A 17676-nucleotide genomic window follows, 5' to 3' on the forward strand; every position below is an offset into this window, starting at 1 on the left:
TACTGCTGTGTTTTATCTGCAGCTTTTTTTCTGATTAGTTAGAATTGAAATAAATATTTAGCGATCAATTTGGAAGAAATGTTTTTTTTTCAATATTTATGGATTGCGTATCAAAAAGAAAATTAATGTTTTTCCCTTCAAAAACATGACATGTAACCCTTTCCATTCCTTAAGGGTTTTCATTATTGATAAATGAAATTTTCACATGCGGATTATAAGGGTCATAGCTAACAGCTGGCACCACAATTTACCGGCAAACCGTTGATGCTAGGGGCATAATTGCAATTAGAAAATAGATATCCAAATAACATGTGAACCTCAGATACATCATTCATATTACAAGGGGCTGTATAGTTATTAAAATAAAGAAATTATATTTTTATATAGACATCCTGTGCTCAAAAAATCAATTAGAAAGTTATTTCCTTTGCTGTCCTGAGGCCAACAAAAGAAATTTCATGTTTCCAAGTGTAATATTTGCTGAGATATTTAAATTCAGAAAATGGAGAAAAAACAGCATAAACTAACGAAAAATACTTTTTACCCTGATTTATGCTTCCCCTAATTTTTCTCCATTTTTCAAATTTAAATATTTCAGAAATATTACTTAGAAATATGAAATTTCTTTTGTTGACCTCAGGAGAGACAGGGCAATGACTTTCTGATTGATTTTTTAAGCACAGGATGTCCATATAAAAAGTTGTTTTTTTTATTTTAATAACTATACAGCCCCTTGTAATAAGAATGATGCATCTGAGGTCCACATGTTATTTGGATACTTTTTCTAATTCAAAGTATGCCTCTATGATAAACTCTTTGTCAGTAAATTGCAGTGCCAGACTATAATGATATTTTTTCTCAAAGGAACAAAATTTGCGTCTGCAGATTATATGCAGAAATTTATAGTAGTATGATAGAATGCATTTTATGTCTCACTTAAAAGGTGGAAGCATGACTTCCAACTTCTTTCTCATCAGCCTTTTGTATTGTTGCTCATGACAATGATTGTCATCTTCTTGTATAGTCGATGGTCTATATTACACACATACAATCTCTGTGATGAATATACAAATACAACGCCACAACAGGCAAAATGCCCAAAGGGGTGGCTGAGAAAAAGATGCCCATAATAAATATGGATGTCATATATTTCAAAAATACAGCAACCCAAGTGGCTGTATGTTATGCTGCTGCTATATGTTGAACATAAAATTTTAAAATACTCGCATTTAAGGGGCGAATTTTGACCTTAGTTGAGGTGGTGTGGATTTTTTGCTCAATACTTACTCTGGGTTATAAGTAAAATTGATTTTAGACCTCCAGCTGCACGAGATCGCCCTCACAAGTTCAATCTTCAGAATCCCTAGTGAATGCCCTCGGGGGCAAGTCGTGTATTGTTCATACATTACCATCTGTCCTGAGTTGTTAGAAAGACAGAAAAAGAACTTAACTAATCTTATTTGATTATGTACCATCTCACGCACATTTGTATTGTTTAATCAAATTTTTTGTAAATATTGAACTTTGATGTGTTTCAATATGAATTTATCATCCTTTGTTCATTTTACATAGCAGTGGTAGTTGCTGGGAAAGCTAGTAGTCTCAGGTCTCGTTTTGAAAACATGGCTAAAGCTGAAGAAGAGGAAGCAAAAAAACGTGCGGATGAAGAACGAACTCGTAGAATTCTTAGGGAACAAAAAGAAAAGGAAGTTGCACAAAAAGATGAGGAAGTATGACACCATACTATATCGTGATGAATGTTGATGCAGGAAAATGCTGGGTAATATTGAAGCTATTCTATAACAATATCATTTTTTAATATTAGGAAAGGCAACGTCGTTTGAGCTTGAGAGAAGAATCTGGGGAAGCTGAAGAAGACAAAGAACCAGTTTCAAACCCTGTTCGACGAACTGTTGCTGTACCTACTCCTCTTGTCCAGGCTACCACTGCCAAAAGTGCTTCACCTGAAAATATTTCTTTCCACCATGGAGCTTCAGTATTAACACATCCTCCAGCTCAGTTCGAAGTGAGTTTCTCTGATTAATAATTCAAAGGTTTTTTCCATAAAATTTCAAATTTTCTGAAGTCGTTTATATCTGTCCACTCTATCATAGTATAAGTGTTGCTTTGGATAATGTCAAGATTTCAGTTTAAATTTCTTTTTTAAATCAAAGTATACTGTATATATGACAAAGCAACTGTAACCATCTGTTTGGATAAAGGAAGAGATAAATGAGAAAGATTAAAGTTTTGGCAAAGGTGTTCAACAGGATGCTACTATCTCACCAAAAATTTTTACCGCTGTTTTAGAAGAAGTATTCAGGAAACTGGATTGGTACTAGAAAAGAATTAAAATAAATGGAGAATTTCTCAACCATTTGCATTTTTCAGATGACATTGTCATTATCAGCAGTAATCCAGAGGAACTAGAAGAAATGATACAAGAACTGGAGAAGGCAAGTATTCAGGTGGGTTTGAAAATTACCTTGCTCAACAACACAGAGGTGGAAGAAGTAGAAAGCTATGTATACCTGGGACAAGAAATTACCATGGACAACGGAATCATTAATGAAATAAGCAGATGAATCAGGATTGAATGGAGCACTTCTGGCAAAAACTGTGTAATTCTGAATCACATGCCATTATGCCTGAAAAGAAAAGTGTTTAACCAGTGTGTGTTACCATCACTCACTTATGGAGCTGAAACATGGACACTCACAAACAAGACAATAAAAAAGCTACGGACAACATAAAGGAGCATGGAAAGATGCACGTTAAGCATCACAAAAAGAGACAAAAAATGAATCACTTGGATAAGAAGCCACACTAAGGTATATGATATCATGGAAAGAATTAAACATTTAAAATGGAAATGGGCTGGACATATTGCTAGAAGACAGGACAAGATATTGACCGCAAGTATTCTGGGTTGGTATTAGCCCCAGTGGTATTAAACGTCTGAGAAGGCGTCCCCATACAATATTGATAGTCGAGATCAGAAAAGTGGCTGAAGTCAACTGGATAGCTAAAGCATCAGACAGAATACCATGGAAAAATTTAGAGGAGACCTTCATCCAGCAGTGGATGGAAAAAATGGATGATGATACTGTGTTTACCCAACTATAAAATGACTTTACATGTAAGACACCCCCCCCCCCGCCCCCTTCAAATATCCGTCTGAACAACAGGCATATGATGGTCGTCCTAATGTTATAATTTTTAACCATCATATAAATAACATCTAATTTTGAAGACGCATTCAGGTAAAAAAGCTATGTGTAATACTCAGGTAAATATATGTTAATTTTCACAACAAGATAGAATATTGGTACAGATTATCAAGAACTTTTTGTTTCAAATATAATTCAGCTCTTACTCCAGAAAATTGCTAAAAGTGAAATCTTTGAATTCCATTGTTGCTATTTCTTTTATGTTCTGTGAGTCTGATTTTTGTGTTACATGGAGCAGTTTCTTTATACATGGAGACATTAACACAAGAGCCGTATCCTCTTCATAATTGAAGCTTCGAAAACAGCTAAAACAATATTTGTTGATTTTATGTTTCTTTAGTATTTGTAGACTGTAATAGAAAAGAAAAATTGTCTGTAAGCATTCAGTATTTGGGGACTAGAAATTTTAGGTACACATATGTATACTTCAGGATTCAAATGAGTAGAAACATTTTAATCGTAGAATAGTAGTATTTTAACAGTAGAATTTTAATCATAGTGAAATGTATAGTTAGATGTATACTTATTATTTACAAATCTAAAACACAACATCATATGACATCACCTCACAGCAGGATTCAGGAATTTACTTGTTAGTTTATTACACAGTGGTAATTATCAAATGGAGCAATATATATATACTATACTCTGCCGTTGATTTTATATTTGGAGTCTCATTTCCAGTTTTTTTAATTGTTGAGGTAATGATTCTCATATCAGAACAAAATATAAGTTTTATGTGTTAAATAAACGTTTGAAATGTTCCTGTTAAAGGTTTTTCTGGTGCTGCTGAAAATAATAGTACAAAACTTGTTTAAAAGTTTCTTATGGGGAAAAACTTGTAAGGAAAATTTGAAATATTGACAAAAGGTTAGCTTCGTTGCTGTGGTTTCCTGGTATTATGGCATCAATGAGTCTACAGTAAAATATAACCGTTGCTGTAGCTACACCTGCTACTAGCCATGGCTCCACAAATCTCATGTAGAAAGTGCTGTTCTATGGATGCAATAAAAAAGGTATACAAGTTATGTTTCGCATAACTTGCACACTATAGCCGTCCTTATTTAGTCTGCAAATCCATGAGGTAATGATGAAAAGAATAAGTCGCATCTCCCAGTATTTTGTATGAACAATGGAAAAGCTTGAACTGTACACGAAAATACTTTTTTTCGATTGTTAATGGAGAAGGGTTTGCTGATGTAGAAATACAAGAAATAGAAGTAATTCAGAAATTGACGGAGGAGGGATTAATTGAGCTGACTGCTACTGAAACCAAAGCTATATCTTATGAAAGTGATCTAGATTGAGATTTAGATGACAAGTTCATTATGAGCATCAGCAAAGTTTTGAAAGCTTTGCCAATGTTTTTTAAGTTTAAATCGCCAATAGATTGTTTCCATGAAATAGACTCATCTTTAGTATGTTTTTCTCATTTGGAAAAATCGGTAAAGGAAGCCTTGTCACTATACTCTAACAAATTAGCTTAGAAGAAACAACTAACAGACATCATGTTGTCCTTTCAAAAGCATTACCTTGAATCACTGAACCCCTTCCCTTCAACTTTTTACACACAAAGCAGATACTGTAAATGAGATGAGAGAACAAAATTTTAGGGTTTGGATTATTTACTGATATTTTTATATTTTCCCCGTATTCGCTGTCACCCTGTGGAAGGTAACACCCCCCCCCTCCCCGCAAATATGGAGGAACAACTGTACATCAAATGGTAGTTTTCAAAACACGCAAATACATTGGGCATTTTGTACAGATCACCCTGGTTCTTCATTTGCATCCTGGTTATCTCCATTTTGTTTTCATCGTCCATGTATTAGGGAAAGTGATTCACTCCATCCAGGCAAACATCTTTCATGGGTTGAGGAACAACTTTTTGCTGCTTTTGCTCAGGTTCTTCCTTATCTTCCGAACATTTCAAAAGTGGAGGCTGTTCTCTGCATGGAACTATATTCTCTTCATACTTGCAAAATTCTGATGCAACAACCATTCTATATTCAAGAAGGGCTTATAGGCACTTCTTCTATTTTTTTATAAATACAAATACAACGCCATAACAGGCAAAATGCCCAACGAGGTGGCTGAGAAAAAGATGCCCATAAAATTTTATACTTAACATACATCGCTCAACAATTCAAAATAACAAGATCGACAAAGTGAGTGAAAATGCTTAATAGGCTATTTGTTGTTTGTTCTTAGCACACACCGGTAATATGTCAGGTATCTATCACACAGCTCTATTCCTCCCATGCATGTATTACTGTATAAGCTTTGACTATCACAGGCTGAAGAATGTAGACATTTTTTTTTCAATATGAGTTCCTTGGCTTTTTTATTTATGCTGCTTTATCAGCAACTGTAGTTTCATCATCTGAATCAGATTTATCTTCTGAACCACATTCTTTAGTCAACTTCTTCACTGAAAATTAGGCCAACACTCTCATCAGAAAAATCTGTAAGACCACTGTGTTGCAGAAAAGCTTCTATTTCATCAGGACTGAAAATCTTAATAAAATACATGCATCGGATAATTCGAGTAACTAATAAAGTGCACAATGCATATGAATTTTTATTTAAAAGGGGGCATTGCAATAGTATCAGAAAGCTCAGATGAAAATTCAGGACAGAGAAAAAAAGCCTCATATACCTTTTAATTACTTTACATTATTATTGCATAATTAATCATTTGATGTAATCAGTTATTTTATATATAATAATTATTACTTTTATTTTCTTGTTTTGATTTTTTAAAGTAATTTTTTCGAATACTGATTATGCTTAACCAATATCTGTAAAAACAATATGATAATTAATAGTGAAACCTTATCATAATTAATAAAAAATTTATTTCTTAAGGAAGGTAATATGCATTTCACTAACATAAAACCTTTCATCATTCATATGTATCTCTGAAAACAATGTTTTCCCCCAAAATAGTACAAAAAATCTCACATGAAATACTGTGGTGTAACCACGCTTAAATTTACCGCTCAACATCAAAGGTACATATGTACGTGTGCCTTCATACAATTCAATGTGTTGCATTTAAAAATGACTTAAACAACTAGAAATAATTATTTTCAATATGCCCTTACATTTGGTTATCTCAAAATGTATCATTTTTAACTACAAAATTCTTGAAAGTAAATTAAAAATTACTTACTCTTTCAAGTATGTTTCGTCGCCACCATTGCGTCGACCTGCCTTTGTTTTCACTTGTTTTCTCTGGTATTATCATTATAAGCCACATTCGACCCAAATCGATAAGAAGTTTTAACTTCCAGGTATGTCTTAGAAAGGGGTTGGAATTAAGTATTATCTACGAAATAATTAGAAACACGCACACAGGAAATCATATAAAGGTCTTCATATATGTACCTCTGGAGCGAAATGGTTATGTATATGCCAGCAAAGTGAAAGGGGTCTCTGGAATCTTTCAACAGAGTTAATTATTTGTTGTAGATAATGGATAGGCTTGTAGATTTTATTCCATTATGTGTTTTCAGTAACCCTCCATGTGGTCCTTTGATGTTATGAAATAAAACATTGTGCACTGAAAATATTTATTATAATACAGCTTTGAATAAGAGAAACTAAATTGAAATTATATGAATTCATGTTGTTTCATCATGCAGTCATTAATTTTCAGTTTTTTATATTGAAAATTTAAGGATACCCATATGGAACAAAAAGTGTCAAGTTCTTCCCAAGAAACATTTCTTGAACCTGTAATAGAAGAAATTAATGATTCTGAACTATTCAAACCACCACATTCCTATGATGAACCAGGTACAAAGTTACTATAAAATTAAAAATTTTATGATATGGGTCTCAGTGGCACATATTTTTTACCTGTTTAGTTAATTATTTAAACCAAACTTTAATTTCTTTTGTTTAAGACTTATTATTTTGTCACGATTCATTTTATTTTTAAATAAATGTGTGCCATTTACTGGTTTTATTTGATTTCACAAAGTGCACATAGTTTTTCATTACTTTTTCATAGAACATTCATTTCCTATATCAGAAACAATCTATACATGTATGTATATGAAGTTTTAATATTAGCATATTAGAATTGATAATAGACCTGTATATTTATGTAGCCCTCTTGAAGCTCCAATTTCTTACTATAGAAAAACTTTGTAGCCTAATAATAAAAAAGAATAAGTATTAATGAAAAAGGTTTTGTAGTATCACAAATAAATCTGCAGAAATAATTATTGTTACATATAGTCTATGTAAAACTATTAATACATTATATGCACATTATAGATTAGGTCTTAACCCTTTAAACAACATTAACAAGATATCTCGTCTCCTTAAAAGCCCCTTATTTAAGCATTGACAAACCCAGAAATTTTGATTTGTAAAGTTGATTTCTCAATGGAACACTTTTTCTTGTATCCTTAAGTTTGCACCTGCTGAAATTTGAAAGAAAGCCTACTTCTCATTGAAGAAGATATGGCATTTTCTGAAGGATGTTTAGCGATTTCTGCAGTGCAGCTTAAAGGGCAAGAGAAGGCACCAGGGGTCCAGTACCTCCCCTACAGGAAATGTTAGAAACTGGCAGATATATTATGGAATAGCATACATAAGTGTATTGTTTTATCACTTTGTTTCCCCCAAGAATGTCAGTTGTTTCCCTTCAAAATAAATTTCTGACTACTTTCCTGTTAAAGGGTTGAGCCATTTGCATCTGGAATAATTTGCTTATTCCAGATTGTTAGTGCCTTTTATTGCAGAAGATTGGAATTATCCACTTGCAGAGTATGTAGGAAACGAGTTTCCTTATCGTAATACAGAACAGGCAGCAAATTTAGAGGAGGTGTGTAAGTGGGTTAAGAAAGGTTTTCTCATTTTTTATGATCCGTAAAATTGAAGCTAAATGTATAAATAAAAAAAAAATGTAATGCTTATTGTTGAGACAGAACATGAGCATACTACACCCCTATTCAAGATTAATCTTTTTATAATTGTAAAGTTGTCCATATGGTTTTTTGTACCCATATTATATTTGTCATTCTATTGAGCTTATTTCAAATATCTTTAATACCATCCTTCATCCTCCCTTTACATATCATCATGCAACAAATACAAAGCCACATCAGGCAAAATGCCCAACAAAGTGGCTAAGAAAATGATGCCCATAACAAATATGGATGTCATATATTTCAAAAATACAGCAACCCAATTCAAAATGCTATAAAAAACAATATATACATGATAAAATATTATACAATGCCCATAAAGAATACTTATGGTTGTCTAATTCTAAGTATGGATAGCTTCTCGATTTACCCCAACATGTTTATCATATTTCTTTTTAAACATGCCATTTGTGTTAGAATTTACTACCTCCGGGGGTAAGCTATTCCATTTATTAACAACCCTATTAGAGAAAAATTCCCTGCAACACCATAACCTCGCATTGTCCCTTACTAATCGATACTGGTGTCCTCTTGTCGAAGCAGTTGCTTGACAGAGAATAAATAACTCATGTTCCATCCTATCCAGGTCAAACTAAGCCTCGGAAAAGCGGAAGAATGACTTTAGGAGAACGCGAAGAGACCTTTTTGAAAATGAAACCAAGCATTCTATTCACTTTTTTGACCACCGCTGTACAATGTTCAGAAAACCTAAGCTGCTCGTCAATGAGAATTCCCAAATCGGTGACCCTAGTTGCATCCGGGATAATGACACCATTTAACTCGTAAGAGAACCGTAGGTTGTTCGAACAAAATGAGCGACCATGCACTTGTCAACGCTAAACGTCATGCTCCATTCATTTTCCCAGGCTGCAATCCTGTTTCAGTTGTTCTGGAACAACTCCCTATCGCTTTCATTTCAGATCATCCCCATTAGGTTCACGTCATCTGCAAATTTGCTAGCAATCCCATCGATACCCTTATCGAGTTTATTGATAAAATGTGAAAAAAGAGTATGGGGAAGAACTCCACTTGTGACACCTGTCCAACCAGAGAACTCCCTGTTCACCATAACTCGTTGTGACCTATCTCTTAACCATGATTCTATTTAATTCAGCAAGTTGCTCCAAATCTCATGTAAATGCTTCAAGAGTTTACAATGTTGAACCTGATCAAATGCCTTCTGGAAATCAAGGTAAATAACATCCACATTTTTGCCCTTACCTAAAGCCTTTGTCACATGATCATAGAAGCAAAGGAGATTAGTCACACATGACTTCTTCCTGAACCCATGCTGATTATCCAACAATACATTATTCTCGTCTATCCACTTCACAAACTGCCTTTCGATGATAATTTCCAAAATTTTCGAGAGGGAGCTCGTCAAACTCACTGGACGATAATTGGACACAGCTACTCTACCACCCTTCTTAAATATTGGAACAACATTAGCAAGTTTCCAATCCCTTGGGTGATGATACCCTCAGCAACACTGCTCTTGTAGATCTGTGCGACTGGCCCCAACAATTCATTAGCACATTCCCTGAGGACCCTGGGATAGATATCTCCTCGTGCTTTGCTTGCACATAAATTTTTTAGAAGATTTAGAATCTCCATGTCTTTCACTTGAATATTAATTAGGATTTTATTACTCCACGCAACACCTGTATATTGAAAATCATTATCTCCATTAAAAACCGATGCGAAAAAGTCATTCAAAGCACTACACATGCCTACATTGCTCTCTAACCTAGACCCTTCTATCGAGAGGGAGCCAACTGCCCCCTACATCCATTATTGACGTATCTAAAAAATGATTTTGGGTCAGAGCCAATGTTATCTGCCAACCTAGATTCAACTTCCTTTTTGCTATTCCTTATTGCTCTCTTCAACACTATTCTTTTATCAGTAAGCAATGATAGGTCACCTCGTCCACCTTTATACTCTCTGAATGCTCTTTTCTTTTCAAGATAAAGGTTACGCACGCTATCCGTGATCCATAGAGGGTGCGATGTACAAACACGCTTTTTTTGAAAAAAGGGTATGACATCTTGCAAAACAGAGGACAGCTTCGTACTGAATTCTTCCCTTTGACTTACCACCCCGACTGATTCCAACCAGTCTTTGAAAACTTCTACTAACCTTCCTCTTAAAACAAGTGTTGTTGACAATGTAGACAGTAAATTTCTGTCTTCTAAACTGCCTTTAAATTTAAAACCAAAACCATCAACCAGTTTTCCCCAAATTGACTTGTATTTTTCCATGGAAAAAAAAAAAAAAATGAATTGATTATTTTAGAAGTACGTATTGCTAGTGATAAAACTATCATTAGAATTGAAAAACACGTGAAAATACAAGAAGTTGACTCTCTACTATTCTGATAAATACAATTTAAAAGAGAGTAAATGTACTGGCCAAATGCATGTGCTTATGTATCATCAGCTAAGCACTCATCCCCCTGACCTCTTTGTCGATTTATAAACTTTAAGTGTATTACAGTCTATGCTTGATTTTATGAACCTTGAATTTACAAATCACACATTTTTACTCACCAATCTTCTGATCCCATACAATATACTATTCCTTTTTATAAACGCCTTTCCCATTTACAAATAGGAAATACATCCATACGTGTTCATAAAAATGAGCGTCGATTGTATCAAGTGCAGGGGGTACATACCTAGAGCCAAAGGAAGCAAAAATGTTATGTGCATTTTGTCCAATTTATTAAATGTTTCATCTGTGATCAGTTTGTTTTGAAAGTTATAATTTTGATCTAGTCAGTCTTATGAAATAAAGTTAGAGAGAAACAATGTTATTTTTCACTGTTAGATTGCTTTTGGAAACTCATCTTCATCTTTGCTTGGTTCCAGTTCTTTATACTTTATAATTACAATGAGAGTGACATAGTTTCTGTCTGTGTCACCATCTGGTAGCTATTTAGCTGAGTTAGGAGGCTACCTATACGCAGTCCCATTCAGTGCACACGTAAACTCTAAGGCAGTGGTTCTCAACTGGTGCTCTGCGGAGACGTTGGGGCTCCTTGTGCACTCTCGAGGGGCTCTGTGGATGCTCAAGAAAAAAAAAACCAGTAAAATTTAAAAAAAGAATTTTAAATAGTAAAAATAAATCAGTAACTTTGATGAATAATTAAAAAATTGGCCTAGCGGCTCCGCCATAGGTTTTTTTTTACTTAAAAGGGTTCCGCGAGTCAAAAAATGTTGAGAACCGCTGCTGTAAGGGAAGGAAATATTCATAGCTTAATGCCATTGCACTCACTTGGACCGTGAGAGGACAGAGGTTCTATTCCCCACAGAGGCATGTGAATTTTCTTCTAGAAATTTATCTTCATTTGGTTAGTCTTTGTACTTTGTAAATCAAGTTAATTTTTAAAATCTTTTAATAGAGTGAGAAAATCTCTTTTATGAGTCAATTACCTTGATTAAAAATTTTTTTAGACACACAATTAACAATTGATCCATTACAATCATTTTAATTAATCAGATTACCTCTAATTACATACTAACAAATAAAATAAAAGTTACTTTGTTGTATTTTGTAATTTTATTTAGCATATGAAACACTTGAAGATGTTCAGGAAGAATTATCGGAGGAAACTGGTTTGTCTGCTGTTGCACTTTATGATTATCAAGCAGGTAACAATGTTTTAGTAGAAATCATCTTGTTTCTCTCTTTTTGAAAAACAATTTAATTGAAAAACTGTTGCTAAAAATACTACCTGACTGCTTTATTGCTGAATTTTAATTCGCTTTTATTGAAAATTGTGTGGATAGATATCCCATACTGATTTTTTTTAAATGATTAGTATTTGTTATTGCCTCTTTACATATATGTATCTATATTGCAGCTGACAGTGATGAAATATCATTTGATCCAGATGACATTATAACCAATATAGAAATGGTAAGTTTTTATCGAAGGGCCTGTCTATTTTGTACGTTATTTTGTTCCTTACAGAGCATTTTTTATATGACTGAAAAATGGAGCATTGGTTTATGTGTTTCTAAAAAAACTTATTGCACATACCTTTCTGCATGTATAGTTATGTTAGAAAATTGTAAAAACATCAAGAATTTTTTTAATAATTTACAAATGTTCCAGAGTTTTGCTGTGCATGTTCAAAAATCCATTTAAAATAATGGCTATATAAATATTGCCATTAGGGGCCGTTCAAGTATTACGTAAGCAAATTTTTAGCCATTTTTGGCCCACTCCTCCCCTTGTCAGCAAAAGCTGACCCCCCCCCCCTTCCCGTCAGCAAAATTTTGTCATCAGCTCTGCCCCTCTGAATCCTAACTCATATTTTCATAAAGGGTGGTTGATGACGTAAGCATTATCCAAACCCCCCTCCCCATCAAAAGTCAGCAAATCAGAAACCCCCCCCCCCCATCGATGATGACGTAATACTTGCACGGCCCCTTATGGAAGACTACAAAATCTGTACTTATCACTTTGGTTTTAAAAATATATATACAAAATAAAGTGTTTGGAAAATATATATGAAACTGCACTGAAAATTTGCATATTTTTGCAATTAGCAGATAGGTTATATGTAAAAACAGAGTAATTTGAGACTTTAAAGAAAATGGGAAGACCAGTTTTAGATTCATAGCTCATAAACCATAAATAAGAGAGCTATCCAGAGCTTAGATGAGGAAAAATTATATATCCATAAAGTTATTTGTAAATGTAAAAGAGAAATAGCTAAAATATTTTTTTTTAAAAAAAGCTGTCTATACTGTTCTTATGAACTTGAAAACTATAGTGTTTGTTAGCTTTTCCCATGAAAGTGAAATTCTGATTCAGGATTCCCAAAGCTCTGATCCTACCATTTTCTATGCCAGCTGCAGGCTGTCATTTGTTGGGAAGTGCTTTTGTTGATTTGCATAGTCTTACTCTCAGATGTGTATAGTAATTTTTCCTTTCATTGCACATACAAACAAACAAGTGAACATGAGGAGACATTTTTACTTCTGTAAAGGTGCCTTACCATGTAATTTTGACTTCTCAGACCCTAAGAAGATATGATTGGATAATGTAATGTATTCAGTTTAAAAAATTTTACATTATACAATATTTCTCTGGTGGATACAGTGGTAAATTGATCATTATATATTTTTAGTTTTAAAGAAATTAATAGAAATAAATTCATGTTATTCTATTTTGTTAGATTTTGAAATTCAATATTGTTGATGACCTATGAAAAAAGTTATCGTTCTTTTATCTCATGGTATACCAAAACCAATATGCTCATTATGTTGCTATTGTTGCTATGTTGACTATCATCTGTTCTGTTTTTTAATTCCAACTTCCGTGGCACATCAATTGAAAACTGGTGAGAAGGGGATTTTTTGATGGTGATGTGAGAGTGTTTAGTAATACAAACATTTTCCTAATAATGAAATTCATATTTTATTTTATATCTGTTCTTTCCACATTAAAATATTTGTTAGGAAGTATTTATTCAATGATTAGTATTGGTTCCAAATAAACTTGAAATTGCAATGGGCAATGTTCATTAATATTCTGAAGAGCTTGTCTTTAATTAATTTCTAAAATAAATACAGTACTGGAATATTTGTCACATCAGAGTAAATAACTTCAGTTTAAAATTGTTTTTGAAAAAAATATGTGCTGTAATAGAGAGATGGTATTTAAAATTCATATTTTCTGATTTGATTTTATTATTCATGCTTAAACATTTTTCCATCATTCAGATTGATGAGGGTTGGTGGCGTGGTGAATGTCATGGTCAAGTAGGATTATTTCCTGCCAATTATGTTCAACTCCTTCAGCAATGAATATATTTTCTTGATACTGTGAAGTACTTAACAAAATTTATATAAGTCATTTATAGATTTCGTTTTCTTTCGACTCGAACATTATAACTCCTGTTATGTAAAAGAAAATTAGAAAGGATGATTGGTTTCAAGTGTCATTATGGCAGTATTCACATTCAGAGTTGGAAGTGTATGAGGCACTGCAACTAGCAATATTTTTTAAATGTATCGCTCATATTTTAACTTTAATGAACTTGATCTATTAATGGTTGTTGATAGCTTCTATGATGGTGATATATATTTTTTCTGTTGTGCCTAAAATAGCCAAATTCTTTGTCACCTTGAAAAATTCTATGTATTGTTCAATGTATGTGTATTTTAACTTTATAAAGGAGTATATCATATCGACAGATTGTATATTATAGTATGTGAATAAAATCAAGTATTTTTTACTGCAAATTCTGTGAACCTTCATTCTGTAGAAGCGGTACTAAAGTAGTATACCATTCTTATACAAGATATGGCAATCAAATTATATCAATACTGTTCTACCTACAGTAGTATTGATAAACACTGAAATATAACACAAATATTAATGTATTTAATAAAAAAAACTATAAACACGATAAATATATGAATTGAGCATTTTTACATTTAAAGTATTAAACCTTTCAGCTCGCATTCTCAAACAAGGGAAGCAAATATATCGGCACCTTGAGTGTCAGAGAGTTAAGGTATGTGAATTGTCTATACCAGTTTCCCAAACTTTTTGTTCCATGGCTCACTTCTTCATAATTTTTTTTCTCTTATCACCCCACAACTAAAGCAAACCCATAGGATCCTATGTTATACCCGTAGCTTCTATCATCTCTCTGGACCATTCCAAAACCCACTGGGGACGATATTGCCCACTTTGGGAAACACTGGTCTATACCCACAATTTCAACAAGATTTTCATTTCCCATCTTTTCTTATTAAAGTACCCTGTATTTTCAATGGAGCTTACTTGAACTTGTATCCCTTAACCCCTTTGCTTACAAGCGAATTGGCAAGAAATTTGGATACACTCTATTTGACAAATTGGTAATAAATATAGTAATCTTGTCTTAACCTAACCACATGTCAGAAAAGGAAAGGAAAAAACATACACAAATGAAAGAGTATGACAGTATAATAGATAAGGTGATAAGAATGTAGGTACAAAGTTAGATTTCTTTTCGCCTTCACTCCGCCTGTTCTCTTTCACTCTTATAAGTTACATCATATGTGTGAGAAAAAAACCACTATCAGGGTATACAAAGAAAAAAAATTTTAAGGATACACCAGAGGTTCAGGATAATTAGAGAGGAAACAAAACAGAGTGAACTTGTTTGAATTCATTCCACTTCTGCCATTTGGATGCAATATTACGCCTTTTGATCATAAAGTGGTTAATTAAATAAAAAATTAAGATTACTTCAATAACTTGTAAAAAGCATTATATAACTAAAAAAAATTTTTTTTTTCATATGTTTGTCATGTTAAGTCTTTCAGACCCAGTATGTACTTAATGTACAATGACTTGTACTTAATGTACATACTGGGTCTGTAACAACCACAGAGTAAGAATAACATAGAGAGCGCGCGAGGGGTTACAATGTGAAGCAAAGATCCGGAGTCACGTGACTCCGGTCGAAAGGCTGGTCAGGGAATCTCGCTGGCAATGCTTTCCTTATGGCTGTTCGTATGACGATCTCCAAGTGCTGTCTTATTTTTCATTAGAATGGTCACCACGTGTGCAGCTTTCGGATGTTCTGAACAGTTTAGGAAAGGAGGAACATTATCCTTTCACAAAGGAATACTTTTTTGCTTATTCCCCTTCTTATAAATTAAAAATTGGAATATTAAATTGACGATGCAATGGATATCTGATGTAATCTCAGTTTTTAACGACTCCATTTTGGATTTAATTCAATTAAAGTTCCAAGTTTTGGTAAAATTCAAATGTCATGAATCATTATTAAATGTTTTAATAGAATTTTTGGCAATAAATGATTGAAATTGTGAGTTTTATGAAGTTTTAACTGAAATATACGTCTCCGCAAGATTTGGCGAGCTAGTGAGTTCATTCGAGTTTTGCTCAACTTGGAAGAAAATATGCTTTTCAGAAGGAGAAATTTATGAAAAATATTCTATTTAAATAGAATGTGAGGAAAACTCCCCCCCCCCCCCCCCTCTAGACAATTGCAGTTTTGCATAAAAATGCATAACAACCTCTAAAAATAATAGTATTTTTACCCCTCTTCGTAACGGTTATGTTTGCATATGCTGATAAATACAGCAAAAGCCAACATGAACTAAGCCGATGAAAAAAAATCTCTCTCTATCTTCGCATTTATTGTTAATTTAATTTTTATGGCGAAATATGTGTAGTGCACGCATCTCATACGGACAGAACTAAGTTGTTGAAATAAAGTGATATTTCAGCATGGATTTTTTCCATATTCATTAAACTTACTAACTTCATTTTGAGAATTATTCGATTCATTCGTAAAAAGTGATAAATGCTACGAAATTCATCAAACTTACTAAAAATATTGGTAATTATGCATATATTTACCAACTATTATGCATAATTTCTGAAGATAACGCGCACTACGGATTTATCAAATTTACAGTAACATAAACATTATCTATTTGTTGTACACAATATTTTGTTTCCTGTGTGTGTATAGATATTTAGAAAGCTATTAAAAACTGTGCCAAAAAAATTTATTTCATGAAATTTATACTGTTTATATTCACTTCCTTCAAATATTATGTATTCAATTAAAATTTAAAAACCCATGTGTTAAGAAATTATTAAGAATTATCCCTTAATGGAAAATAAAAAAATTCCGTTTTCCAATATTTGTTTATTTTATAGAATTTATTTTTTTCAAATCTGATACTCCCTAAATATTTCACATAAAAATGAGTGAAATTCATTGAAAAAATGAAGGAAAGTTTTCATCAACTTGATCGAATTGAGTCAAATTTCGTTACAGCAACATCCTAGCTTCTGCGAAAACGCGCCAAATGTAATAGCGCAGAACCTGTTCTTTCCCCGACAATACTGCTCATCTTTTCTTCACGTTCGACAAGTTTTATGAATAGCGTGCGCGGTCTATTTATATCTTTAGTCTATGGTAACAACCAACTATGGCTGCTCGCCAGGTGTCAGGAAATGAATGACTAACCCAGATCCGATTAAATAAAATGAGTAAATGTGAGAGTGATTCAGATGAGAGATGCCGAATCATGGAATAATGAATGGCATCGGGCCCTACAGCAGAGTCAGGACTTCGCTGCAAGGCCGTCGTCAGTTCATGAAGGGTGAACAATGAATTGTACCCCTGCGGTGTAAAAGGCCGGAAGGTGTACGATGTACGTTCGGCAGATGATTTAATGTGATGAAACGATGGAGGATAATTTTCATCACTGGAAACAGCGGCGATGGTGTCCACAATATCCCTCACATAGCTGATGATAGCGTCATTGGTGTTTAAAATGGTGATCGGATGAGACTGATAATAGCCATTTATTTTTCGGATCCGGTCCCAAATGACTTTAGATGAAGTTGATGAATTTATTCCCGTGGTAAACTTTTGCCAGGACTCGCGTTGAGCCTGGCGCCTGGTTCTTCTCACTATCGCCTTTGCTTTTAAAAATGCCAACTTGTTGTCA

At 33.5% G+C, this 17676-nt stretch overlaps 1 protein-coding gene across 2 annotated transcripts in view; it reads left to right on the top strand.

Annotated features, from left to right (window-relative positions):
• LOC149072929 (src substrate cortactin-like) overlaps window positions 1–14430 on the top strand; it is a 76521-nt gene extending 62091 nt beyond the window's left edge. For both annotated transcript variants that reach the window (XM_089247082.1, XM_089247083.1), the window contains 6 exons: window positions 1573–1730; window positions 1826–2026; window positions 6914–7031; window positions 11743–11826; window positions 12039–12094; window positions 13909–14430. In XM_089247082.1, the coding sequence (XP_089103208.1) occupies window positions 1573–1730; window positions 1826–2026; window positions 6914–7031; window positions 11743–11826; window positions 12039–12094; window positions 13909–13992 (701 nt within the window). In that variant the 3' untranslated portion in view covers window positions 13993–14430. The remainder of the gene's footprint in view (window positions 1–1572; window positions 1731–1825; window positions 2027–6913; window positions 7032–11742; window positions 11827–12038; window positions 12095–13908) is intronic.
• The last annotated feature ends 3246 nt before the right edge of the window (window positions 14431–17676 follow it).

The sequence above is a fragment of the Pholcus phalangioides genome, unplaced genomic scaffold (assembly GCF_987345545.1).
Source record: "Pholcus phalangioides strain wild (caught in Gottingen) unplaced genomic scaffold, Ppha-v1.0 ptg000017l_1, whole genome shotgun sequence".
In the NCBI taxonomy this organism is placed as follows: Eukaryota; Metazoa; Arthropoda; class Arachnida; order Araneae; family Pholcidae; genus Pholcus; species Pholcus phalangioides.